Below are 25,715 nucleotides of genomic sequence, written 5' to 3' on the forward strand. Positions count from 1 at the left end.
TTTATTTGAATATCTCACGAAAAAAGTAAAATGAACTGAAGTTTGAACTAGTTCAGAATTAAAATTGTGAACTTTGAATGTGAACTGTTCACTTTGAGCATGTATGAACTGAACTTGAACTAGTTCAGAAAAGCTGTGAACTGGCACAACACTGCTAAGGGGAGATGGATTTCGGCACAACACCAATTGTTTTTTTCCTCTGGTTTGTTTAAAGACTGACCCATCTAATGGTATTTTTTTAGCTGCAGATGAAACCGACCATAAATCTGGACAGAAAGCACCTCATTTGGTTGGACCAAACTCCCAAAGGTGTGGAGGCCCCTTTAAATTAACATTAGAAAATGTCCATCCCATGTCTTTAATTAAGAACTCCCTTACCCTTTCACATTAAACTTTATCATGAGACAGTTAAACAGCAGTCATGTGGGTGATTTCCATTTTGATTGCACAGAGGAATGTCCACTGTCTCCATTCTTTTTTTATCAGTATCAGTTTATCAGTAACCCCTACAACGGAATTACCTCAGCACTTCATTTTGACTGACAGTGTATGTCCTGTGTGAATGTCTGTTTGTTAGGTAAGAGTTATGATTCTGAGGAAGAAGAGTCTCAGCGTAAAATGATCTGGATGACCAATCTTAAGCTGGTCCTGGAACACAACATGCTGGCTGACCAGGGCCTGAAAACCTACAGACTCGGCATGAACCACTTTGCGGACATGGTGAGAACAAAGACTCAATTCCATTTCACCCCTTGTCCCTACCACTTACCCTTACCCCTTCTTTCTGAGTGTAACTCTTCCCCTTTGAACAGAGTTAAAGGGGAAGGGGTAAATCCTTCCTCTAAGAACTGGGAAACCCTTCAACACCTGATAGATATGTCATCAGGAGCGCAAAAGTCCAGTAACCTAGCTGCTGCTGGTTAACTTCAGGGCTTTACTGCATGTCTTCAGAAAGGGGGGAGATGGTTCAGAAATTAATTATTATTGTCCATTCCTTAATTCCTCTGTAATGAGGAGCTGAAATTAGCTTTGATTGGCTTTTATTACATTTTATTTTTCCATTCCGCATTAAATGCCGCAGCCACTGCCATCTGTTGAACCATTTAAGGTGGAACGGGAAAGTTAGCTAGCTAGCTACTAAGACAAACTACTAGCTACCTTTTTTATGCTTGTTATGAAGAAATTGTCTATAAAACATTGAAACTACACTTTAAAGTATGGTAATATAGTGCTGATCTTTACTTTTAACAAACTAAAGGTTTGTTTGGTCACTTGTTCCGCCATCAGTGATTCTTATACCCCTCAGTTTGAAGTGTGATCTTTCGGTTTGAAGTGATCTAAAAAATCTCTGTATGAAGGGCTAACAAGCCCTATCCCCTCCCCTTTTCCCTACCCCTCCAGCCTAACAAGAATTGGGACACCCTACGCCTTGGCGTGCATGCACAAAACAGAGGGGTAGGGGTAAGGGGTAGGGCCAAGGGGTGAGAAGATCCCATCAGCAATTCACAGAAACATCCACAAGTAGCCTATCATCATGTGTGTATCATCAGGTTATAGTAAATGTTTTGGGATGATTGGTCAGCTTGAGACCACCTAGTGAGTGAAACACATAGATATCAGTTTACTGACGCTAAAACCTCACTGGGGCTCTTTAAAAAATCTTTTAAAGACCTCAAAGTCTACATTCAGACTGCAGGCAAATCAGACTTGGTTGTCAAATTGTGGTGAGATGACTGGTGAGATGACTACATACACTATCAGTGAACATTAGTCTTGAATCCTCATGCTGGAGGTCTGGGTCTATACACAGGAGCATGTGATCATCTCACCCTCCAATTAGTCACCCTGTCAAGTTGTAGTCACTCTGAATTTAATGTAGTCATTGTCACATTGCAAGTGATGCAAATGACACATTAAAATCTAAATTTAAGTGGTCAGAGCACTTATACTGCAATAAAATCTAAGTATCTTCAACTCAAACACTTTTTAACACATTTTAAGTTAAATAAAATTGGACTTATTATTATTTTTTGCACTATAAGGCACACTGTAGTGTAAGGCACATCATACGACACTAGTTACTAGTAGTAGGAACAGGGGTGTCGCCATGTTTTCCTTCTAATTCAGCAGGTCTTGCTTCTTGGGGTGTCTGATCTGATCTGCAACTACAGGAAACGATGAGTTGAGGTTTTTGCTGCCAAAGGAGAGTCAACCAGTTATTAAATCCAAAGGTTTACTTCCTTTTTCACCCCCACTGTGAACATTAACATGTTGTGTTCAATAAACCAATGCAAACATGTATTTTTTGTGTGGTATTAGTTTAAGCAGACTGTGTTTGTCTATTGTTGTGACTTAGATGAAGATCAGAACACATTTAATGACCAATTTATGCAGAAATCCAAGTAATCCCAAAGGGTTCACATACTTTTTATTGCAACTGTAAATATGCCAAATGTCAGATTAGGGATGGCAGTCTGAACGTAGCACAACTAGAAGGATCATTTAGTCCTCTTTAAAATGCTGTTCCAGAGTTTTTTTTTTTTTCACATTTTGTCCATAATCAAAGACTCCTCTCCAACAGGATGATCAAGAGTACCAGCAGATGTTCAGGGGCTACCTGAGACCCTCCAACAGGACCAAGCCCCGCAGTGCAGGCAGATTCCTCCAGCAGGCCGAGAACGTTGCTCTGCCCTATTCTATAGACTGGAGGGACAATGGCTATGTGAGCGACGTTAAAACCCAAGGTCACTGTGCATCCTGCTGGGCCTTCAGTGCGGTGAGTTACAGCAAGATACACACACACACACGGAGGCAAGGAGGTACAAAAACTTGCAGTGATAAAAGGAAAGAGAACGGATGGAAAATGTAATCAAAATATAAGTCAGACTCTTTTTCATATTAAAAAGTTTGGGCACCACTATTAATCTTAAACATTTTAGTTCTAAATATTTGGCTGTTTGTAACAGCCATACTCCTAACTACTTTTTACTGACTTACTGAAATATTACTGTGTCCATCAGTTATTAGATATATCAAACTGAATCGGCTGTTGCAAACACCCAAATATTTAGAACTAAAAATGATTAAGATGAATAGGGGTGCCCACACTTTTTCATATGACTGTAGTTTCTAGATGTCTGGTGAGTAATTTGAAATAAATTGGACAGTATAGACTGAACAGCAGGTTTAGACCATAGGGTTGCCCAGATATAATCTCGACCACAAACTTTAAATACATTCTATTGAGATTTTAAGTGATAGACCAACACAAAGTAGCAGATAATTGTGAGTAAAACTCAAAATATACTGTGGTAGGCCCCTGGGGTTAGGGGCGTGACCACTGTGACCCGGAAGGAGGAAGCACACAGAGATACACAGACACGGGGATTAAATGAACTCAAAACATACCTTTATTGGCTTTTAACGCCCTCCTCCACACCCAAAAACAACTCAAAAGAACATACTATGGCCCAATGGGGCTCTAGAGTTTCATAGTCTCTTTTTAAAGTGCTGACTACGAGTCCGCGCAGCCTCAGCCCTCCGCTCCCCAGTCAAAGTCCTCAAATGATGGCGGAGGCTGAGTATATATGCCTGTCTCAACTGGCGGCTCAATCAGCCCTCATGCGGGCCAGCTGAGACAGGCATGGCTTTGCGCTCTGGCGTGGGGCGGACCCACAACTCCCCCGCCTCCTCACGCCACAATACATAGTTAGATACTAAATTAGATACAAAATTTCAATCAAATAAAAATCTAAAAAAAAGTGTGACATGCTTTACTTGGGAACCTCTAAATAAGATTCAGTGCATTAATTCACTAATAACGTCCAGCTGTGTGTGATTTAGTCACAGTATAAATACACATGTTTTGTAAAGGCTTTAGTGGATTATTAGATAAAACTAGTGAACAAACCGCATCATGAAGACCAAGGAACTCACCAGACAGGTCAGAGATAAAGTTGAGGAGAAGAAGTTTAATACAGGGTTAGGTTATAAAACATATCCTAAGCTTTGAGCTTCCCAAGGAGCACTGTTCAATCCATTATCCAGAAATAGAAAAAAGTATTTCAACAACTGCAAACCTTCCAAGACATGGCCTTCCACCCAAACTGACAGATCAAGCAAGGAGAGCACTGGTCAGAGAACCAGCGAAGAGGCCCATGGTCACTCTGGAGGAGCTGCAAAAATCCACAGCTCAGGTGGGAGAATCTGAACATGAATGTGAACTATAAACTATGCGCTCCACAAATATGTCCTGTATGAAGATGTGGCCAGAAGAAAGACATTGTTGAAAGAAAGACATAAAAAGTGCTGTTCTGTGATCAGATTAGACCAGGGGTGTCCAAACTTTTTTTGTTGGGGGCCAGAGGAAAAAATATTTTTGAAGTCACGGGCCACACTCTGTAATTAATCAAATAATAAAATATACCACTTTAAATAATACTTTTTTCCTGATTACTATCATTTACACACCATTTTACTTGACTTACTATCTTTATCTTTGACAGTGTTGTGTAAACTAAGATTTTTCAAATTGATGTTTAATTTCATGATGTCTCTTAATATTAAAACTCCTTAATTATGGCAACTTTTAGACTCTTTTGCCCCATTTTTCTGCGCTAGAAATGCGCACTCTCTCCGCTTTTAGACTCTTTGCCCCGTTTTTCTGTGCTAGAAATGCGCACCCTCTCCGCTTTTAGACTCTTTTGCCCCGTTTTTCTGTGCTAGAAATGCGCACTCTCTCCGCTTTTAGACTCTTTTCCCCGTTTTTCTGCGCTAGAAATGCGCACCCTCTCCGCTTTTAGACTCTTTGCCCCGTTTTTCTGCGCTAGAAATGCGCACCCTCTCCGCTTTTAGACTCTTTGCCCCGTTTTTCTGCGCTAGAAATGCGCACCCTCTCCGCTTTTAGACTCTTTGCCCCGTTTTTCTGCGCTAGAAATGCGCACCCTCTCCGCTTTTAGACTCTTTGCCCCGTTTTTCTGCGCTAGAAATGCGCACCCTCTGCGCTTTTAGACTCTTTGCCCCATTTTGATGGTTTTCTGTACATGCACACACACTCTTACCCCACTTACCCCAGAAAATGGAAAGCACTAAAAACCCTACTACCTCACTGGACTCTATTGCACACTGTGTAATAGAGGTAATTACTACCTCACTGGTCTTTTTTGCACACTGCATAATTTGCACACTGTCTTGTTATTTATTATTCTTTGTCTGTATTGTGTTGTATTGTCTGTCTGCACTTTTGTACTGTTACACTTTTTGTTCTGTCTACACTGTGTTTATGTGCACCATGGTCCCTGGAGGAACGTTGTTTCGTTTCACTGTGTACTCTGTATATAGCTGAAATGACAATAAAAACCACTTTGACTTTGACTTTGACATAAAGCCAGAGCTACAGTGGAACCGTTTAGATCAAAGAATATTCTTGTGTTATAATGGCCCAGTCACATTAAAATGAAAGTTATTGTTCACAGATGCTCTCCATCCTACCTGGCTCAGCTTGAGCTATTTTGCAAAGAAGAATGGGTAAAAATCTCTAGATGCACAAAGCTGGTAAAGAGACAAAGCCCAAAAAACTTGCATCTTTAATTGCAATAAAAGGTGGCTCTACTAAGTATTGATATAGGGGTAGCTAAATACTTTTGCACATCACTCTTTTCAAAGTTTTATTTGAATAACCATTTTAAAACCATGTGTTTTTTTTTTTGCTCCACTTCACAATTATGTGCAACTTATCACTTAAATATCACAAAATATCAATAAATGATGTTATGTAATAACAAAAGTTTGGGAGAAGGACCACGCCCAAACTCTACGTTCTAACTCCACCCCATATCAATCAACCGTCCTGTTAATATCTGCCCTAACTAACTTCCTCTCGTGATGAAAGTTCCCAACCCACCTCCTCCCCAACAACCCTCTTTTTCTACTCTAAAAGGGGGGATATAACTGCACGCTTCTTCAAGCACGCAGTTCAGAACTCCAGCCCAAATTTCCCTGAGTTCCCTTCCCTTTTTCCTTCTTCTTTCTCCACTTCTTTAGGCGTGGTCCGAACTTAGCAAAAATAGATTTAAGTTAAAATGTGAAAAAGTTCAAAAGGTTCACGGTTAGACACTTTTCATTAAAGGATTCACTCTCTGTGTCACAAAGCACTACTCTAGTTCCATTAGATTAGCTAAATCCTTCTTTGTTTTGTAATATCCATCTCTCTCAGGCAGGGGCGTTAGAAGGTCAGATGTTCAGGAAGACGGGGAGCCTGGTATCTCTGAGCACGCAGCAGCTGGTGGACTGCTCTTGGCTGGATGGAAACGATGGCTGTGGTGGAGGTTCGATGGAGCTGGCTTTTGAGTATATCAGCAGAAGCGGAGGTTTACAGACAGAGTCCGACTACCCGTACAAGGCCAGGGTGAGCCTATATCACAAATTAATTCAAAATCAAGAATTATAATTATCCTTTAACCTGTCCTCACTGTTCCTGTCTCTCTCCAGGAGGGGATGTGCATGTTTAATCCACAGAATGTGTCGGGGAAATGCCACGACTTTGAGGAGCTGCCGAAGGGCGAAGAGAAAGATCTGCAGAAAGCTGTTGTTGCAGTTGGGCCTGTTTCTGTAGCCATAGATTCCTCCAATAAGACTTTCCTGCTCTATCAGTCAGGTGATCTCCAGACACCACTCAAATCGAGTGTCGCTTGATAGTATTGGGTCAATATTAATAGTTGAATTGTTGTTCAGATTTTATACAAATACATTATTATAAAAAAAAAAAAGTTAACCTTCAATACTTCAAAGTAATTTGTTCGTTTTTTCTGTCTTGGTCCCTTAAAAAATTGATTGTGATCAAATTTCATACTCATTAAAAATAATTTTAGAATATTAAAATGTATCTTTGAAATATAACAAAATCACTATGATCAATTCAACGTTTCTAACTCTAGGTCAACCACATTGTCACTAAAATGGTTCACTTTAAGTTACACTTATATAGCACCTTTCTAGAAACCCTAGGATTTACACATAACAATTTATACTAAGCACCAGAATTGGCCAACTACATCTAGTCTAGTCTACATCTAGCTCTACCAGCTTCCCCGTCTTCCTGAACATCTGATCTTCTAACACTGTTTTCAAATCTGCTCATTTGAACCGCACTAAGTATACAATCAAACAAAAATGATAAAAAGTCACCGTACCACCCTACATGCAGCTTGACAGTGATAAAGCTGGAAAAATATAATGATTGTAGTCAAGTCAAGTCATTATCAACCGCTTTATCCATTAAGGGTCGCGGGGGGGGTGCTGGAGCCTATCCCAGCCAGCATCGGGCGGAAGGCAGGATACACCCTGGACAGGCCGCCAGTCCATCGCAGGGCAGACAGACACAGACAGACACACAGACACATTCACTCACACACTCACACCTAGGGGGCAATTTGTTTCTTGATGATTGTAGTGATGTGTCAAATGTAAATATGTCTTATAAATATGATAAATAGTCAAAAAAAAAATGAAAAATCAGATTCATTATTTTTTTAAATGTAAGTAGAGACCCAACAGGCCTATGCATTGTCTTACTAAAGAGTATTCTGTCTTTCTGGTTCTTTACGTGAGACTTAATTTAAACTAATCTAACCAACTAGGTGAAAACTAACAGTTAACCATTATCAGTAGAATACCTCCTAAGAATTAAGTTCTGTCTAACAAAAACAGGTTTGACTTAATAGTTCAGTAATAGGAGAAATGGGCAAAAACCACTACACAACAATATTACATAACATGTGAAAACAGCCCAGCACATGGTTTGAGATGTTCAGTGGTTCAGAACTTAGTCTACACTAGCGGTTACAGAACATAACATTCAAACTTTGTTTCCCTAGGAGGTTAAAAATGTGACATAGTGCTTAATAAAACTAATGAAACAACAGACATTCGTTTTAGCTTGAATGTTGGTCATGGCGTCAGATGACAAACATTTTACGTCAGTATAGCGTCTAATACTCTTAGTGCCTGCAGGGTAGGAAAGTCTAGAAACTCAAAGAAACTTAGACCACCGACCTCTTAAGCCCACAGCGTCTTAAGCCCTACTTGAAAAAATACTTTCAATTAAAAGTTTGTGACCTAAATAGGCATACAATAAATAAAACAATATTTCTAAAGTAATCCAAAAGACCAAGTCAAATAAGATAACAGTAAACAATACTGCATAGTATATTTGGAATAGAATATTGTGTAATAGTGGCTACATGCAGAGCATGGGAGGTCACATGTTACCAGACTAACTCAGAGACTAGGTTCTTGTACTTTCCTTAAATATCCAACCAGAGCAGAACACTTTGTATTACATGGAAATTGGAATTTGGGACTATTTACATTTGGATACCTTAATCATCACAAGGCATCCCTAAACAAAACAGGAGCAGCAAGGGAAGTGTCTTTCCAGAAAGTTCAGAACTGTTCCATTTAGGTTATCTTTAGCATTTGTTCACTGAGACCTTTGTAATTCTCACACTGAGACAAAAAAATTATACTAAACATGAACACATATTATATATATTATATAAACAAAATAAATTTCAGATCCATCATTTAAAACGATGCTCTTTCACCTCAGTACACCTCTCCAAGCAAGAGGTACCAATTGCCCTTGGCTCGCTGTGGACATGACTGTGACGTTTTTTTAAATATTAATCATAAGTTTAATATTTAACATTTTAAGTAAACCTCACTGTGATCTATATTAATCTATATTCCACCATTTTCAGCTTCTCTGAAAATGGTGAGGCTCCCATGTGTGTGTAAACTCGCAGCCTGCTGTTCCCTGATTGGCTGGACGCAGTGCGGCGACCGAATTCATTTGAATTCGCACCATTCGCACCATGTGGCCTCAGTTGCTCGATCCTGCCGCTTCGCGCTTTATGACAAAAAAAATTAGACCATTTCTGACGCAACAGGCCACCCAACTCCTGGTACAAGCGGTCTTCATCTCACGACTCGACTACTGCAATGCCCTACTAACTGGCCTCCTGTCCTGTGTAGTAAAACCACTTCACATGATCCAGAACGCAGCAGCACGTCTGGTCTTCAACCAGCCAAAACGGGCACATGTCACCCCGCTCCTCATTGAGCTCCATTGGCTACCAGTTGCTGCTCGTATCAAATTCAATGTTCTTTCAATCGCCTACAAGGTGATGACAGTACAGGCTCCTTCCTACCTGCACTCGCTCCTGAAGACTTACGCTACCTCCCGGCCGCTGCGCTCCTCCAATGAACGTCGCCTCGCTTTACCAAACAAACATTCACACAAACCAAAGAACAATCCAGACTGTTCTCATACAGAGTTCCCCAATGGTGGAACAAACTACCTTCCACTACCAGATCAGGACTATCTCTCACTATCTTTAAGAAACTCCTGAAGACAGAGCTCTTCAAACAGCACTTACTCTCCTAACACCTCTAACACACTAACTACTTCTAATCTCATTTCCTTCTTCCCCTCCTTCACTCCTCTATCCCATTATTTCCCTTCGACCTCCTTTAAGCCCTATCTAAAAATGTTTTACTTCTATTACTTTTGTACTTGACTATTGTAAGTTGCTTTGGACAAAAGCGTCTGCCAAATGTAATGTAATGTAATGAATAAAGTTGAGTTCTGCTAAACATTTTGCTGGACGGCGTGGCTGCGTTCAACCCAACGCAACCCAGCATGCACTGCGGCATGCAGCGGCTTTCTTCATTTAAATGAATGAGATGTGTCAAGGCTTCAGTGCCAGTGGACACGTCCCATTAATTTGATTAACAAATGGTACATTCATTACATTTAATCTGATTCCTGTCTGTTAAAAGATTCTAATGTCCCAGGTGAGAAGTGGAGGTGAGCAAAGACAATCAGGGTACCTCACTGAATAGCCTTACAGAAAGTTTACAGTGGGGAATAAAGGAAACAGTATTCTCAGAATGACCCTAATATATTTTGATATCTTATTGGTCTGATTGTTGATTGCAGGTATTTACAATGAGCCATACTGCAGCAGCTACAACGTGAATCACGGCGTTCTGGTTGTTGGCTACAACACTGACAGCTCTGGACGGGAATACTGGGTGGTCAAGAACAGGTAATCAAATGAACCAACTAAGAAAATATCAACAGCATGAAATACAGGATAATTGGTGGGGAATGTGGCTCATGCAAAAACCGGTACTAATGGCATCATCCAGATCCCTAATCTTAATAATATACCACACAGTAACAGTGATGTGTTTTGCAGTTGGGGTGTCCAATGGGGTGAACAAGGCTACATACGGATGTCCAGGAACAAGGATAACCAGTGTGGTATTGCAACGAGAGCCAGCTTTCCTCTGGTTTAAAGGTACATTTCACATTCTACAATCATCCTAAACGCTGAGCTTATGACCCTTCAGCAACCCTTACTCTGTGCAGTCTTTTTAACCATCTTACATTTATTGGGTGGAAAAAATGATAAACTCACCAAAACCCTACAGAAGCTAAAAAGGTCCTGAAGGTTAAAATGCAAAAATAATGTGCATTCCTGATTTTAACACAAATATTTTTTTTTCTTTTTTTAGCTATAAAAATATTTTTTTGTACTGCTGAGCTGCACCAGAAGGGTAACATATGAAAAATAATAATAATAACATTGGCTAAAGTTAAGCAATTTTTATGAACAAGGCAGCTGATTTTTTCTTAAACTTTCAGGCAATTGGTAAAAAAATAAAATAAAATCAGATGGGCTAAACGCAAAGAATTAGTTTGCTGTATGAGCACTGACCACAAGGGAGCAGTCCACTTAACAATGTGACCTGATAAAAAAAACAACAGCGCAAGATTAGTCCATTATCCGAGAAGTATCAGGCTTCTCGGATAACAACAATAATATTGGTGATAACTTTGCAACACTTAATCCGTTCTGTACTGGAGATAATGCGGCAAATACTTTGTGTCAGGCCCGTCCAGCCAAGCCAAGCACCCTATGCCCAAATAAGGACTTCCCCTAATTAGAGCACACACACACACACACACATACACACACACACACACACTCTGAGAGGCACTCCATGCCCATATATGGACTTCCTCTAATCAGGGCACGCTCATGCAGTCATCCAGCCCTGATTAGAGATCAGCTTCACCTGGGCAGAGTTGCTTATAAGCACCCTGCTCCTCTCTGCTGTTGCCGAGTATTGGTCGCTCTCATGGTCTGTGTTTCCTTGTGGTTCCAGCCTGTTTGCTACTCTACAAAGCGTTCGATCTCCCAAGCCTGTCTTCCCTAGTTCCTGGTTTTTCCTTGGACTCCTCCCGGCCTAAGTATCCCTGTTTTATTTCTTGTTTTGTTTGTTTGCCCTGTTTACTTTCTTAGTCTAGCCATTTTCCTAAGCTCTGCTTAGTAGTTTTCTGTTTGCTATTTTGTAGTCTAGTGCTCCCTTTGTTTTTCCCCATTCCCCTTACTACTTCCTGGTTTTATTGTTTTGGCCGTTCCACTTATTCCTTAGTCCCTGTTTCTTTTGGCCCAGTCCCGTTTACTTTGTCAGTGTTTATTTGTTTTCAGTTTTGCCCGACTTTAGTGTGTTGCTCTAGTCCTCTTTTATTTTGTTTATTTCAATAAATTTTACTGCTTCGTTCTACATCCCAGCAGTGTCTCTTATTTTCTCTCTGCCTGTTTACAGTCAGGCATGACACTTTGTTACATTGGCCCAGGTTGGTTTGGATAGATTTTCTTCCCTTATTAAATGAAATTATTATCATTTAAATAATTTAAATACTTTTAATATTCACTCAGATTGCGAGATTGAGACTGTCTCATTAAAATGTGTTTGTTAATTTTAAAAATTATAAAAAAAAGCTAAAACAAAAGAAATCTGGGGCAAAGAAGTGTTCAGAACACTGCACGTAAGCGGTAGTTCACCTGTCGATCAAATACAAAAACACTAAAGCGATTATCTATGCAGATGTAACACAAATGCATTTGTTTACAAAAATGTTATTGAATTGGTATTGTTTCATATGAGTGTTTATTAAAAAGTTCAAATTAAATCTTCAGTATTTTTTCAGCATACACTCCATGCAGCATATCTAACTACTTTTTGTTTTTGCAGGTGAATTAATTCATTGGCGAAGATTGTCTCAGCGTAAATCAGTCCGGTGGAAAAAACACAGTTTAATTTGTCTGCAAATACTGGAAAGGTATTGAAAATGTAACTATATAAAATAAAGATTTCTAAAAAGTATGTGATCTTTATGACTTCACCACACAATTAAAAGCTTTTGGGGCACTGAAGTTCAATTACACACCAATTAATTAGGGAAAGCTGCTTTTTAAGGCTGGGTAAATTAGTGATCGATTGATATTGACTTTCAATGGTCAATGCCAATGCCGATATTTAGAGAGCACAAGTGGCCGATGGCTGATATATAAAGCCGGTATAGAGTTTTTGTCGCAACTGATTTTTTGGAGTCGTGTTTATTTATTTCTCAATAACTATTTACTAATATAAGGCAGGGGTGATAGTGAAAAAAAATCCTGAGCCTGAACTTTTTTTTCCTGTTCCAACAGGGTGAGGAGGGGGGGGGGGGGGGTTGTTGGGGAGGGACAACAGACTGCATATGTGACGTAACATAGGCATAAATGTTGACACATTATTCAAACATTTAATAGTCTGTGTATAACCTTATTGTCAAGTGACACATTTTAGATAACGTTTTCATTTTCATATTTACATTTTCTCCACTCTTGTAAAAAAAAGTGCACTTTTATTTTTTATTTTTCTACTGAGAGCTCTTCTTAAGATGGTGTCCTTGTGTAAAATAATGTAACTTTATGTTTCATAGAGATTTTTATAAACGTCAGGACATGTGGTCTTACTGTGAACTACAAATGAACAGAAGTCACATTACAGCAGTGTTTCTCAACCCTGATCCTGCATATTCTACTGCATATTAACACTGTTCTGCATATTCTACTGCATATTAACACTGTTCTGTATATTCTTCTGCATATTAACACTGTTCTGTATATTCTACTGCATATTAACACTGTTCTGCAGATATTCTTATGATTTTAGCCGATCTGATTCAGGAGTTTAGGGTTAAGCAGTTTATCAGAGCTGTGTGTGGATGAAACTGGTGAAACCGGTGAAACTGCTCACTTACAGGAAGCTGCAGTTCCTCATCCAACCACTAGTGGGAGCTGCAGCAGCACAAGCCCCCGCTGTCTTTACTCAGTCACAGCTACAGCCCAGCCACGGGCTACAGAGCTCAGCTCAGCCAGTCTGGAGCGTTTTTTTTACACGTTTTTTTTAAGTTCATCTGTGTAGGAAAAGGTTTTAAAAACGGATAATACAGCTCTCTACAGTTCACCTTTCAGCCAAAGCAGCTAACAGCAGCAGTTGTCACGGAGGCACTGCTCGGATTACATTATAAACAGGTCAGTTAGCGCGCTGCTAACCTCATGATGTTTATAACTACGGAGTTTAGTGGACACACCACGGCTGCAAGGTTAGACTGTTGAAGGCTACTGAAGACTATTAAAGGCTATTGGAGGTTATTGAAAGGGTTATTGGAGCAGAAATCAGTAAAGGCTGGTTAGATAAGTGATTCACCTCCTCGTCCTTTACTGCGGTGAAACTGCGACTAGCGCTGTCACAGTGATGTTTATTTAACGTCATTAAAACTGATTTTGTCAGGTAACGTTATTGTCTTATAAATATTTACACAGAACTTATATCTCTCCTAAAAAGCGTTTATTTTGGTCACTAACATTCATGTTTATTTATTAGCAGCGTAAATTACCAGTGTTTGCTTTGGTGTGGATGTAATTAGGGGAATCTGTACCAGCCAGGTTTGCCAGGCACCTGTGTGGCATTAATGTGGCATTTGGCCCCGCCCAAGATCGGTATCGGCGATCGGCCCATCGTGGTGAAAGACGACCGGCGATCGGAATCGGCCCCAAAAACACTGATCGGTTCAGGAGGTGTAAAAAAGGAGGTGAATTTTGGCAGTGCATCTGCGATTCTTTTGCTCTCTGCCCGTTTCTTTCGTTTAGCACAACCACTTTCATAACTCCGCTTCATTTTCACTGTGACAGCTGTCACTCTAGGTGAAAATCAAGATCAGGTGAAAATCTAGGTGAAATGATTGTGGAATTGTGGAAAACACAATTTTAGTTCAGTGATCAGGGTTAAGAAACTGCTTTAAACTACAAACATAAAGTAAGTTACTGTACTAAATTCTGACTATCCACTACATCTGGCTTCTAGCTAATTAGCTATATTCATTTTCTCCTGTAATCCTAAACTAATAACGACAGTGAAATATGTGAAATAGTGATTAGCTGATCAGGTACAGGGCAAGTTGAACATTACATATATAGTTTATTTATTTTCTAAAACCTTGACTCCCTATCAAGCTAACTCACTAACACAGCTGCAGTTTATTAATCACAGTGGGTTTAATCTGTGTGCTGATACAAGAAGTGTATTTTTAACCAGCTATCAGAAACATATCATCACAGTTTACGTGTTTAGCCTACCGTTATCTTTTTTTGAGAAAAATCTCCGTGTATCCAGATCTGTTTTTAAATCAGCTGAAGCTGCTGCGTCCGATCCCGCTGCTAAATCTCACAGCAAGGGAGGGGCTTCCCCCGCTCCTCCGCAAAAAAAAAAAAAAAACAGCAAGCTGATTGGCTGTTTCTACTGAGAGGCGGGACTTAATACCTGAACCGGCTCTATTTATTTATTTTATTTATATATATATATTTTTTTTTATAGAGCCACGCTACGCCGGATTTCCGGCGCGGCGCCGGAACGCTATCACCCCTGTATAAGGACAATATGTAATACCTGAATAAACATAATTTATATTCCCAGCAGATAGTTTACCTTACAAAGCTCCCCATATAATTGTACACCCAACTATGACATATTTTTAGTACTAGACATTCAGACAGCCTCTAAGGAAATGCACCTCTTATTAAATCTGGTTACATCATTATTATATTCATGATACTTAGATACCCCCTATATGTGAATCTTTGTAGCAATAAATAAATAAATAAATAAATAAATAAACACATAATTCTGAAAATATAGCTTGAAAATGTTTATAATTCTTTGTTTTTTTTATATGAGGCTTGTGACATATTTCTTGAGCAGGACACTGTAATTTGAGAATATGCAGACCTTCAGTCTATTTTACCAGATAAAGAAACAGCATATTTTTGTATGTTTCCATTATTATATACCTGTGAAAGGTGGCCGTATGGGTAACTTAAAGATCTTTTTCCCATTGGTGTCTCTTAAAAATGCACAATAAATAGTGTCTTTAATATGTATGTGGTTATGTAAATTTCTGAGCTCATAAATCATAATTATAGTTTTAATTTATAATGGTGTATCAGAAAATTGTAAGTTTAAATGGTTTAAAGTACATACAAGGGTTATTAAGATGAGTTGTATGAACAGGTTTTGGTGAGCAGTTTCAATTATTTGAAACCGAAACTAACTGAAACTGATATTATTCTGCACACTATTAGATAGACGTGTTTTAAATGAGCTTTTATTTTATATTAATTACTTTTTATTAATTTTAAATATTATTTGTATTTTATTGTAAAAAAAAAAGCTTATTTAGTTTAGCCTCTTCCTTCTTTTTTCTTTTACAGCGCCACTTGGGTAGTGGTGCTTTATGGCTTTTCACAACCCACTTGTACACTTAATTTCACCTTAATTCCGCACATACGAGGTTCACCGGCATGGCCACCTGGCATGGATGGAATATTCCATTTTAACGCGAAAGAGAGGGGGTGTGGACTGAACTGTATTTCTTTGTAATTTATTGTGTTGTCTTTGTTTCCATTTTAAACATACAAGAATCACCATTTCTGAACGCCATTTCTGAATCTGTGAATTACTGTCCAAAGGGCCCCAATTACCAGCTGTAGGCCTATGGGAAGTTTGCAGCTAGTCAGGGGGCCCCAACAGTGGGCTGCAGTGGGAGGGGCCCAAGGCAGTTGCCTAGCAATGCCTCAATGCAAAGACCGCCTCTGTGTGTGCGCGTGCGTGCGTGCGTAAAGCAGTACTATAACAGGCTGTGTGTGTGTGTGTGTGTGTGTGTGTGTGTGTGTGAAGCAGTACTATAGTTTCATAATATTAATGTCCTATATCTTACAATAACATTTGGCTACATCTAAAGCACATTTTTTGGAAACATATTAAAATAAATGATCAAATTGTTACAAATTATAATTTAAACTTCCCACTTAAGTAAACATCTTAAAACACTGTAATATTATTATTTTGTATCAGCTATTAACATTTTTTTTATAGTGTTACAGATTTAAAGCAGCTCCATTTATGGAGAACTGTTACGTAGTTTGTTATATACATTTGTACGGTGGCCGAGAAAGCCCAGCGCAGTGCAAATTGAAAAGCGCTGCAAAAGCACAAAACACATCCATCAAAATTACAACACAGGCGCAGCAACTAGAAAAACGCGCTGCAAATAGAAAAACACGCTGCAAATAGAACCACAACACAACGGAAGTGAGTCACAACACAACGGAATTTTCCCGGGGGACCTTAAAAGATACTGTACCAGCTAAGCTGCGTCTTCAGTAACGTCTCGGACTTCACTATGTGTACAAAGGACAATAAGTGGCAAACAAGGCGTTTTGTGAAGCAGAACTTTTAATAATATGCACACAACCGTGGTAATCACAGGTAATAAACATAACTTACTTTTCAGAAGCTTGTTTGCTACTTAAGTTACTGTCCTTTGTATACAGCTGGTACAGCATCTTTTAAGGTCCCCCGGGAAAATTCCGTTGTGTTGTGACTCACTTCCGTTGTGTTGTGGTTCTATTTGCAGCGCGTTTTTCTATATTTGTTTCTGTTGAACAAGAGAACATTTCAAGCATCTGCTGTGTTTTACTCATTTACTCATTATATTGTTATATTTTATATATTGTTATAGAGCTCTGGAAAAAATAAGAGACCACTTTAAAAATTATGATTTATTTTTTTATTTTTTTTTTTACCAAATTGAAAACCTCTGGAATATAATCAAGAGAAAGATGGATGATCACAAGCCATCAAACCAAACTGAACTGCTTGAATTTTTTCACCAGGAGTAAAGGCATGAAGTTATCCAAAAGCAGTGTGTAAGACTGGTGGAGGAGGAGAACATGATGCCAAGATGCATGAAAACTGTGATTAAAAACCAGGGTTATTCCCCCAAATATTGATTTCTGAACATTTAAAACTTTATGAATATGAACTTGTTTTCTTTGAGGTCTGAAAGCTCTGCATCTTTTTTATTATTATTTTAGACATTTCTCATTTTCTGCAAATAAATGCCCTAAATGACCATATTTTAATGTGGAATTTGGGAGAAATGTTGTCCGTAGTTTATAAAATAATACCACAATGTTCATTTTAATCAATCATATACCTATAACTGATTCAGAAAGTGGTCAAAAAAAATTCAGAGCTGTATATTAAACTTAAAATTCAATTTCAGTTTATTGGTGTTCTCTGCATATCTGTTGCCACTAAAACTACATCCTTAGCAACACACACACACACACAGTTACGCACATACTTACTCACATTCACACACACATTTGTAAGTCATGCTGGTACACTGAACAGGAAAGATCAAAAGAAAAAACTCTACAGGTTGTTTACTGGAAGCTTCCGCTGTGTTAATCATCAGTGGAGGAAGTTCCCACTCTGCGTTATCCTCTAGAGCTAAAATTATATTGTATAAATATATGCATGAGTCGCCCCATGTGTGTTCTCGTGTTTTGTGCCTGAGTATGACAAACATCTGCTTACAGATGTAGAAGAGTGGTATAAAAGACACTCCAGTAATTCCCCATCACATAACACACACGCACACACACACACACACACACACACACAGCTTTAACGCGAAAGGAGAGCACGTCAGCAGGTACGTACCACGCACACACACCAGTTTCTGCAAAATTCTGAATTTTAGAATTCATTTTAATGAATGAATTTGTATTATTTTAATTGAATTCGACCTACAGGATGCTAAATTAAATTTGAGCTGACTTACAGAAAGCAATTTCATTGCAATTCAGAGAAATGTATTCTTAATGAGTTTTACAACTGTATCACTATAATACACCAGGTATATTAGAAATGTACAAATAATTAATGTTAAATATATTTACATTTACATTAGAGTACAAATATGCATTTTGTTCCTGTCTTTTGTAAGGAGCGCACGTCTAGTATACTTCTTTGGGTACAGAAATATATTTTAATATTCTGTACTACAATTTTTACACGTTACAAATATATTTAAATGTTTTATTTGACATTTAAATGTGTTATTTAACACTGTATCCTATAATTTACTAATATTTATAATTACAGAGCGTTAAAATACATTTTAACTGTTATATTGGTGTAATACCTAAATATATTTTTAAAACATTTTACCAATGTAGTAATTTAATTTACTTTCTTAAAAGTTACATGATACACTGTACTTTAAGTGAGCAACTGCAACAGTTTTTTTTTATAGAAATAACGTATTTTAGAAATATATTGAATTACATTCAACTAAAAGTGTACTTCATAGTAGTCTATTTATTTAAAATACACTATAATGTACAGTTTTTTAAAAAAGTACATTATAAAAAAAGTATGATATTTTCAAACATTTGATAAAATCTTAATATTAATGTATTTTTTATATATTTTAAGTAAGTACATAAATCTGCCAGTATATTTACAGCATACTTATACATTTCTCAATATGTTTTAAGTACAATTATATATATATATATATATATATATATATATATATATATATATATATATATTTTTTTTTTTTTTTTTTTTTTTTTTACCAGGGATTAAATAGTGGTAAAAAACATATGACTAGTATACTCAGTATAAATAAATTTACTGCACATTTCTATCATTTTAATTTCAAACACATAGTTATTAAGTACAAATTAGTGGCTCTAAAATAATATTAACTTATAAGTACAGACCTATAATGTAAATATACTTTGTTCACAAGGGGATACAGTGTTTAAAAACGCAGCAAGCGCTGTTGTGTCTGATCCACTCATATCATTAGCACAATACACACTAACACACCACCACTATGTAAATATTAAAGATGCAGCATATCGTGTATTATCTAACCCCACTAGTAGTTGCTCTGTGGCTGAGTTTCACTTTCACATTGTGTGTTTATTCTGAGTGTGTAAGTTCTGGTTCAGTGGAAACGTGTATGAGTAACGGTGAGGGGAAGTGATGCAGTACACATATTAAAAAATCTACCTTAACACCACACACACACACACACACACAATCACAGACAATTACATGTTTCTACAATGTTTCTTTTTAGTCGTCTTCACAGAATGAGGGTTTTTCTTGCTGTCGCCACTCTTGTGGCTGTGGTTGGTGCAGCCAGCATCTCTATGGAGGATCTGGAGTTTCATGCCTGGAAGCTGAAACTAGGTGAGAAACCTTATTTTTGAAAGGACCAATAAGGAATATATTGCCTGTAGTAATTAATAATATGAGAATAATATCAGAATGTATGCGTTTAAGCACTGGCAGCTCTAGTTAGCAGAGCTTCAGGCAGTACTTACCTAATTAAACTGTGTGGGACATCACAGAAATCTGTGTGGGTTGTGGCCTCAGCACTATTCCCCCAGTCCCATTTCCACACTTAGGGTTGCCAGGTATAGAAAATAGTCTGCAAACAGTGTGCTGCAGCCATGATAATGGGGAAGCTGGGTATTTTTCTGCTGAACAGGTAATCGCTGAGCTTCAGTAAGGTTTCTGACTATAGTTGCAGGTTAGCAGGTTATTTATCACCATGACTAGAGTATAAGAGGAGGGCAAATGTATATATTCACTGATTAGCTATAGAGTAAGATTCGCTGTCGATCGTTCTTTATTAATCCCACTGTGGGGACATTTGCAAAATTAGATTCAGTCACTTCAGTCTTTTTCCAGAGTTATTCTTCCACTAAATGAGAGAACAGAAGAACGGAAGTGTAATTTACTGGTAGTCTCCCTTCATGTCACTTTCAGGTGTTCTGTTGTGTTTCTATAGTCAGTCTGGAAAATGTGTGTGGGCTGATTGTGCTGCTTAATCTGTAAACCTCAGCAGATTCCTCATGTGGGTTCATACAGTGGTTCTCAAAGTTCATTCTTTATTGCCATAAATAGAATGAACTTTGAGAACCACGGCATTAACCCACTTGAGAAACCTGCTTACATTTGGCTTTCCATAAGTCACTAATCAAAAAAACAAAAATGTCGATTGCTGAAATGAACCTTCATATCTGTAAATGTAATGACATACAGGGGTTGGACAATGAAACTGAAACACCTGTCATCATTTTAGTGTGGGAGGTTTCACGGCTAAATTGGAGCAGCCTGGTGGCCAATCTTCATTAATTGCACATTGCACCAGTAAGAGCAGTAAGAGTGTGAAGGTTCAATTAGCAGGGTAAGAGCACAGTTCTGCTCAAAATATTGCAATGCACAACACAACATTATGGGTGACATACCAGAGTTCAAAAGAGGACAAATTGTTGGTGCACGTCTTGCTGGCGCATCTGTGACCAAGACAGCAAGTCTTTGTGATGCATCAAGAGCCACGGTATCCAGGGTAATGTCAGCATACCACCAAGAAGGACGAACCACATCCAACAGGATTAACTGTGGACGCTGTAAGAGGAAGCTGTCTGAAAGGGATGTTCGGGTGCTAACCCGGATTGTATCCAAAAAACATAAAACCACGGCTGATCAAATCACGCAGAATTCAATGTGCACCTCAACTCTCCTGTTTCCACCAGAACTGTCCGTCACCACAATAGATGATTGTGGTCTAAAACCAGGTGTTTCAGTTTCATTGTCCAACCCCTGTATGTAAGTGATTACAATATTAAAGTGAAAAATCCCTGTTATGAGAGGTAACACATGTGGTTACAGCCTTTTCTGTCCATATTGCTGAGCAGTTAGTATTACTTCTATCACTACCAGGGATGAGTGAATAGATCATCACAAGCTTTAGGGCGGGCAATTTTTCAGAATTTCGAGTCCAATGAAATGTCCCCCCTCTAAGTCTGTTAACTGGTCAAAACGTCTTCCGAACTCTATGTAAGTACATAAAAAAATAAAAGTGTGTCTTTGTGCTGTCTCTCAGGTAAAGTTTACAATCCAGCAGAAGAGTCTCAGCGTAAGATCACCTGGCTGGCCAATCGTAAGCTGGTCCTGGTACACAACATGCTGGCTGACCAGGGACTCAAAACCTACAGACTCGGCATGACCCACTTTGCAGACATGGTGAGAAGATACACACACACACACACACATGCATCACAATGTACATATGCAGTATATATGTTTGTGTATATGTTAAAACAAAGATGGTTTTAATGTTATGGCTGAATAGAGATATAGAACTGTTTACTAAAGCATCCATTAACTCTGTTTGGATGAATTAAATTAAAAGACAATTTTAAGAGAAACCTCTGGACTATAATCAAGAGGTAGATGGATGATCACAAGCCATCAAACCAAGCTGAACTGCTTTATTTTTTGGACCGGGAGTAAAGGCATAAAATTATCCAAAAGCAGTGTGTAAGACTGGCGGAGGAGAACATGATGCCAATATGCATAAAAACTGTGATTAAAAAACAGGGTTATTCCACTAAATATTGATTTCTGAACATTTAAAACTTTATGAATATGAACTTGTTTTCTTTGCATTATTTCTCATTTTCTGCAAATAAATGCTCTAAATGACAATATTTCTATTTGGAATTTAGAAGAAATGTTGTCTGTAGTTTATAGAATAAAACAACAATGTTCATTTTACTCAAACATATAACTATAAATAGCAAAATCAGAGAAACTGATTCAGAATCTGAAGTGGTATCTTAAATTTTTTCAGAGCTGTACATACATATTTATATTATAATATATATATATATATATATATATATATATATATATATATATATATATATATATATATATATATATATATATATATATTCAAATCTGAGGCAGAAAAAAACAGAATCCTAACCATTATAGTCATATTTTTAATAAGAACCAGAAATTAAGACTTGAAATTGATTTGGTATCATTACACTGATTATTGTAACAAATATTTTATTGATAACTCATAATGATAAACAGTTACAAACAGACATCAGCATGCCTAGCTTGACACCTTTTAAATGTCAAAAGAAGAAGAAAATAAACCAAGGGGATAATTTTGTTATAATAATTGTGGATAAAACTCACCCTCATCCTGTTGGATTAAGTTAGTTTTAACATTTTTAAGTTAGTTTTAGTTTTTAAAATCACAATTATGCTGAATTAAACGTGTGAACGGAAGGAAATGAGGAAATAACTTAAACAGTGTCCCACTGTCTCTTCTTTTTTTCTAACAGGACAACCAGGAGTACAGGCAGATGCTGCAGGGGTGTCTGGGGTCCTTTAACGAAACCAAGGCCCCCGGTGCATCCTCATTCCTCCGACAGGCAGGGGGCGCTACTCTGCCCAATACTGTAGACTGGAGGACCCAGGGCTATGTGACTGAAGTAAAGAACCAGGAGATGTGTGGCTCCTGCTGGGCCTTCAGCGCGGTAATTGACTAGCTATTCATAACAGCAAAGCACTTCCTATCTGTGCTGTGTGTGGGCAGCTAACAGAGAATGTTATAAAAAGGTTTATTAACATTTTAAAAATGTTCCAGGAAGGTTAGCCTCTAATGATACAGAAGTATTGGTCCAGGAACACTGAAAAAGTGTGACATTTGGTTTTCATCACAGAGTCAAAATGTTTCTCACATAACGTTCCCATCTAGACAAATACTAACATTATGTTTAAAATAACGTTCCCGAAACGAAAAATTTAAACACTGACACATGTTCCATCTTAGCAATGTTTTAAAAATAATCCAAAAACATCCGGAAAACTTGACGGATTGAACATTCTAAGAACATTAATTTTAACATTCAGAAAATGTTCTACCAATCAGAAATTGTTAGCTAGGTGCATTGCATGGCTATTAGCCAATCACGGACATGCCATTTCCCAAGACTAAGACAGAATCAGATTAAACACAAAGAATAAAAAGACACATTTGTATACTACAACAAGATGCAGGAAAAGGTATAAAAATGTAAATAAATAAATAAATAAAAATAAAAATGCACGATTTGTTTGGCTGTTGAAGTGAGGAGAAGCAAAAAAATGTTAGGGACATTTTGCTAAGTTAGCTAACTTGCTATGTTTACTAGTATTTTTTAAAGAGCTCACTGTATATGTGGTGTTTTTTGGTTTAGCGCAAAACCGAGGGGTGCTCTCGAAAGAATATTTGCATATGTGTCCTGGCTGTTTGTAGACAGCATGTTAACTTATCTGTGCTGCAATTTGCAGTGCTGTGACTGTGTATGCCATAAAAAAACGTAGCAGAAATCTGTCCCTGTTCAGCGTGTAAAACGTAGCTCCTTAAAAATAGTAAAAAAAAAAATGCCTTGGACAGTGTTTGCAAAATATAAAAGAAAAAAAAAACGCTTTATTCGGGAGATTAAACTTAACATTTGACACTGTGAAAAAAACAGTACTTAACGGTAACTGACGGCAGGTTTATTTGTCTAAAACAAATATGAAAATAAGTAAGTAGTTAAAAAAAATCTTTTGGGAAATTTTCTTAATATTCCCCCACTCATAAAAGTAGTAACTAATCATGCAAATAGGGGGGTTGTTGGGGCGAGTTGGTGGGGTTTTGGAGTTATTATAGTGGGCTTGTCTAGGAAAAAAGTTTCGGTCTGAATATAGTTCCTGGAATTAGTAGTATAAAATACTACGTTTGTCAGAAGTAATTGTCACATTAATGAGGAGAAAGAGGAAAATTTAGCTTGATCAGTAGTGTTTTGATCACAACACAGTAATTAGATGAATCAGGTGGGATTACTGATTACTGGTTGCAGCTAAATTCATCAGGAAGGTAGCTCTCTAAGAGCAGGTTTGGGGATGCCTTGACCCATAGACTGTGTATAGCTGGACAGAGAATCGTCTCTAAAAATTGAAGCCACCACAGGTCGGGCGCCCCCTGCTGTTCGGCTGCAGAAAGCTGTGTAACTCCACCCACCCCCATAGGTTTTAATGGCAAAACAGACAACTTTCAATCACGTTTTTCTAATATACTGTAATTCTACCTCCATTATTAAATGCAACAGTTAGTGTAACCTCTGCTTATATTGTAAATTTTTATATCCCCACAGAATTCATTTTTTAAAATGTTATACAGCTTTATTCAAAAAGGTGTGGATATTGTAAAAGGGCTGCTTATGGGCGGGACCAATAACAGACGTCAGCTCCGCCCCGCTCCGCTCTGCAGCCTGTGACCTCGAGGCAGCCCTCAGGGGCGGGGTTATTTAAATAAGTAGGCTGTCTCTCCACAGTCTTTCTCCCTCCTCTGGTCTCTACTGCGCAGACTCGGGTTTCGGGATCACCAACGTGGCGGAAGATTTTGGCTTCATTTTTATTGAATGAATGGGAACGGCAACACGGCATCCATTTTTTTTTACAGTCTCTGCCTTGACCTTATTGTATTCTTACTGCCACTCACACTCTCTGTGCTTGTTGTTTCCTCTCAGACGGGGGCGCTAGAGGGTCAGATGTTCAGGAAGTTGGGATATCTGCTGCCTCTCAGCGAGCAGCAGCTGGTGGACTGCTCCAGGGAGTACGGGAACATGGGCTGCTCTGGGGGCTGGATGAACCAAGCATTTCAATACGTGAAGGACAACGGAGGACTGGACACAGAGGACTCATATCCCTATGAGGCCATGGTGAGTGGACAATGCAATGTTTAAACAGTGTAATTATGCACTATTTAACATTTTCTGACACTGAAATGTATTTGACAGGGATATCTGCATAGCGACAGTCACTTTAATTACTTAAACTTAACACACAATATTTCTTTTTTTTATTTTAGGGTTTGTTTCTTTAAAGGATTTTAGGATTTAATAATTGTGCTTTAGACAGCTGCAGAAACCAGAAACCTCCATCTCAGAGCTCTCACAAGTCTGACCTCGCAGTAGTACCACATTTTACACTATAAGGCGCATATAAATCCTTTAATCCTTCCCAAAAATCATCAGTGTGCCTTTTAATCTGGTGCATCTAATGTAGAAATTCTACCAGTCAGGTTGTGCGGAGCAGTAAAGCCATTTCACTGAAGTACAGCGCTATAAAAGAGTTTCAAAGCAGTATTAGCATTAGCCGCTCACCGCAGAGCTAGCTCTTTCGCCATTTAGAATAGTCTGCACATTTATAGTGGGATGAACCACTATCTTATAAATCTGTGTAGATTAACATCCAGCACTCGTCTGACTTAAAAAAAAAAACTTTTTTTTTTTAATTACACTTTTGTTTACCTAACTAAGCTTAGCTTTACAATTAGCATTACTGCTGAATTAGAGAAAGACATGGCAACACCCCTGTTCCTTACTTGTGTTGCTAAATCCGTCTTATGTATGAAAATAGACCAGAAAATATGTTATAGATTATTATTAGTGCGCCTTATAAACCTTATAAACCTTATAATGCAAAAATATGGTACTAGGAAGCAACATTTTTTTTCAGATTTTAAGATTCATTAATCTTGGATTCTTGCA

At 38.1% G+C, this 25,715-nt stretch overlaps 1 protein-coding gene across 6 annotated transcripts in view; it reads left to right on the forward strand.

The window, feature by feature from the left end:
- Window positions 1–25,715, forward strand: part of LOC103022985 (procathepsin L) — a 153,991-nt gene that overhangs the window by 125,126 nt on the left and 3,150 nt on the right. For 3 of the 6 annotated variants that reach the window (XM_049464260.1, XM_049464254.1, XM_049464259.1), the window contains exons 5-9: window positions 6,215–6,406; window positions 6,490–6,655; window positions 10,001–10,109; window positions 10,263–10,364; window positions 12,109–12,240. In XM_049464260.1, the coding sequence (XP_049320217.1) occupies window positions 6,215–6,406; window positions 6,490–6,655; window positions 10,001–10,109; window positions 10,263–10,362 (567 nt within the window). In that variant the 3' untranslated portion in view covers window positions 10,363–10,364; window positions 12,109–12,240. Of the gene's footprint in view, window positions 1–577; window positions 721–2,581; window positions 2,777–6,214; window positions 6,407–6,489; window positions 6,656–10,000; window positions 10,110–10,262; window positions 10,365–12,108; window positions 12,241–24,692; window positions 24,885–25,715 lie in introns of those variants that run through there. The other 3 variants (XM_049464256.1, XM_022665690.2, XM_049464255.1) reach the window with 2 other exon arrangements.

This window comes from Astyanax mexicanus, chromosome 14 (genome assembly GCF_023375975.1).
Source record: "Astyanax mexicanus isolate ESR-SI-001 chromosome 14, AstMex3_surface, whole genome shotgun sequence".
In the NCBI taxonomy this organism is placed as follows: Eukaryota; Metazoa; Chordata; class Actinopteri; order Characiformes; family Acestrorhamphidae; genus Astyanax; species Astyanax mexicanus.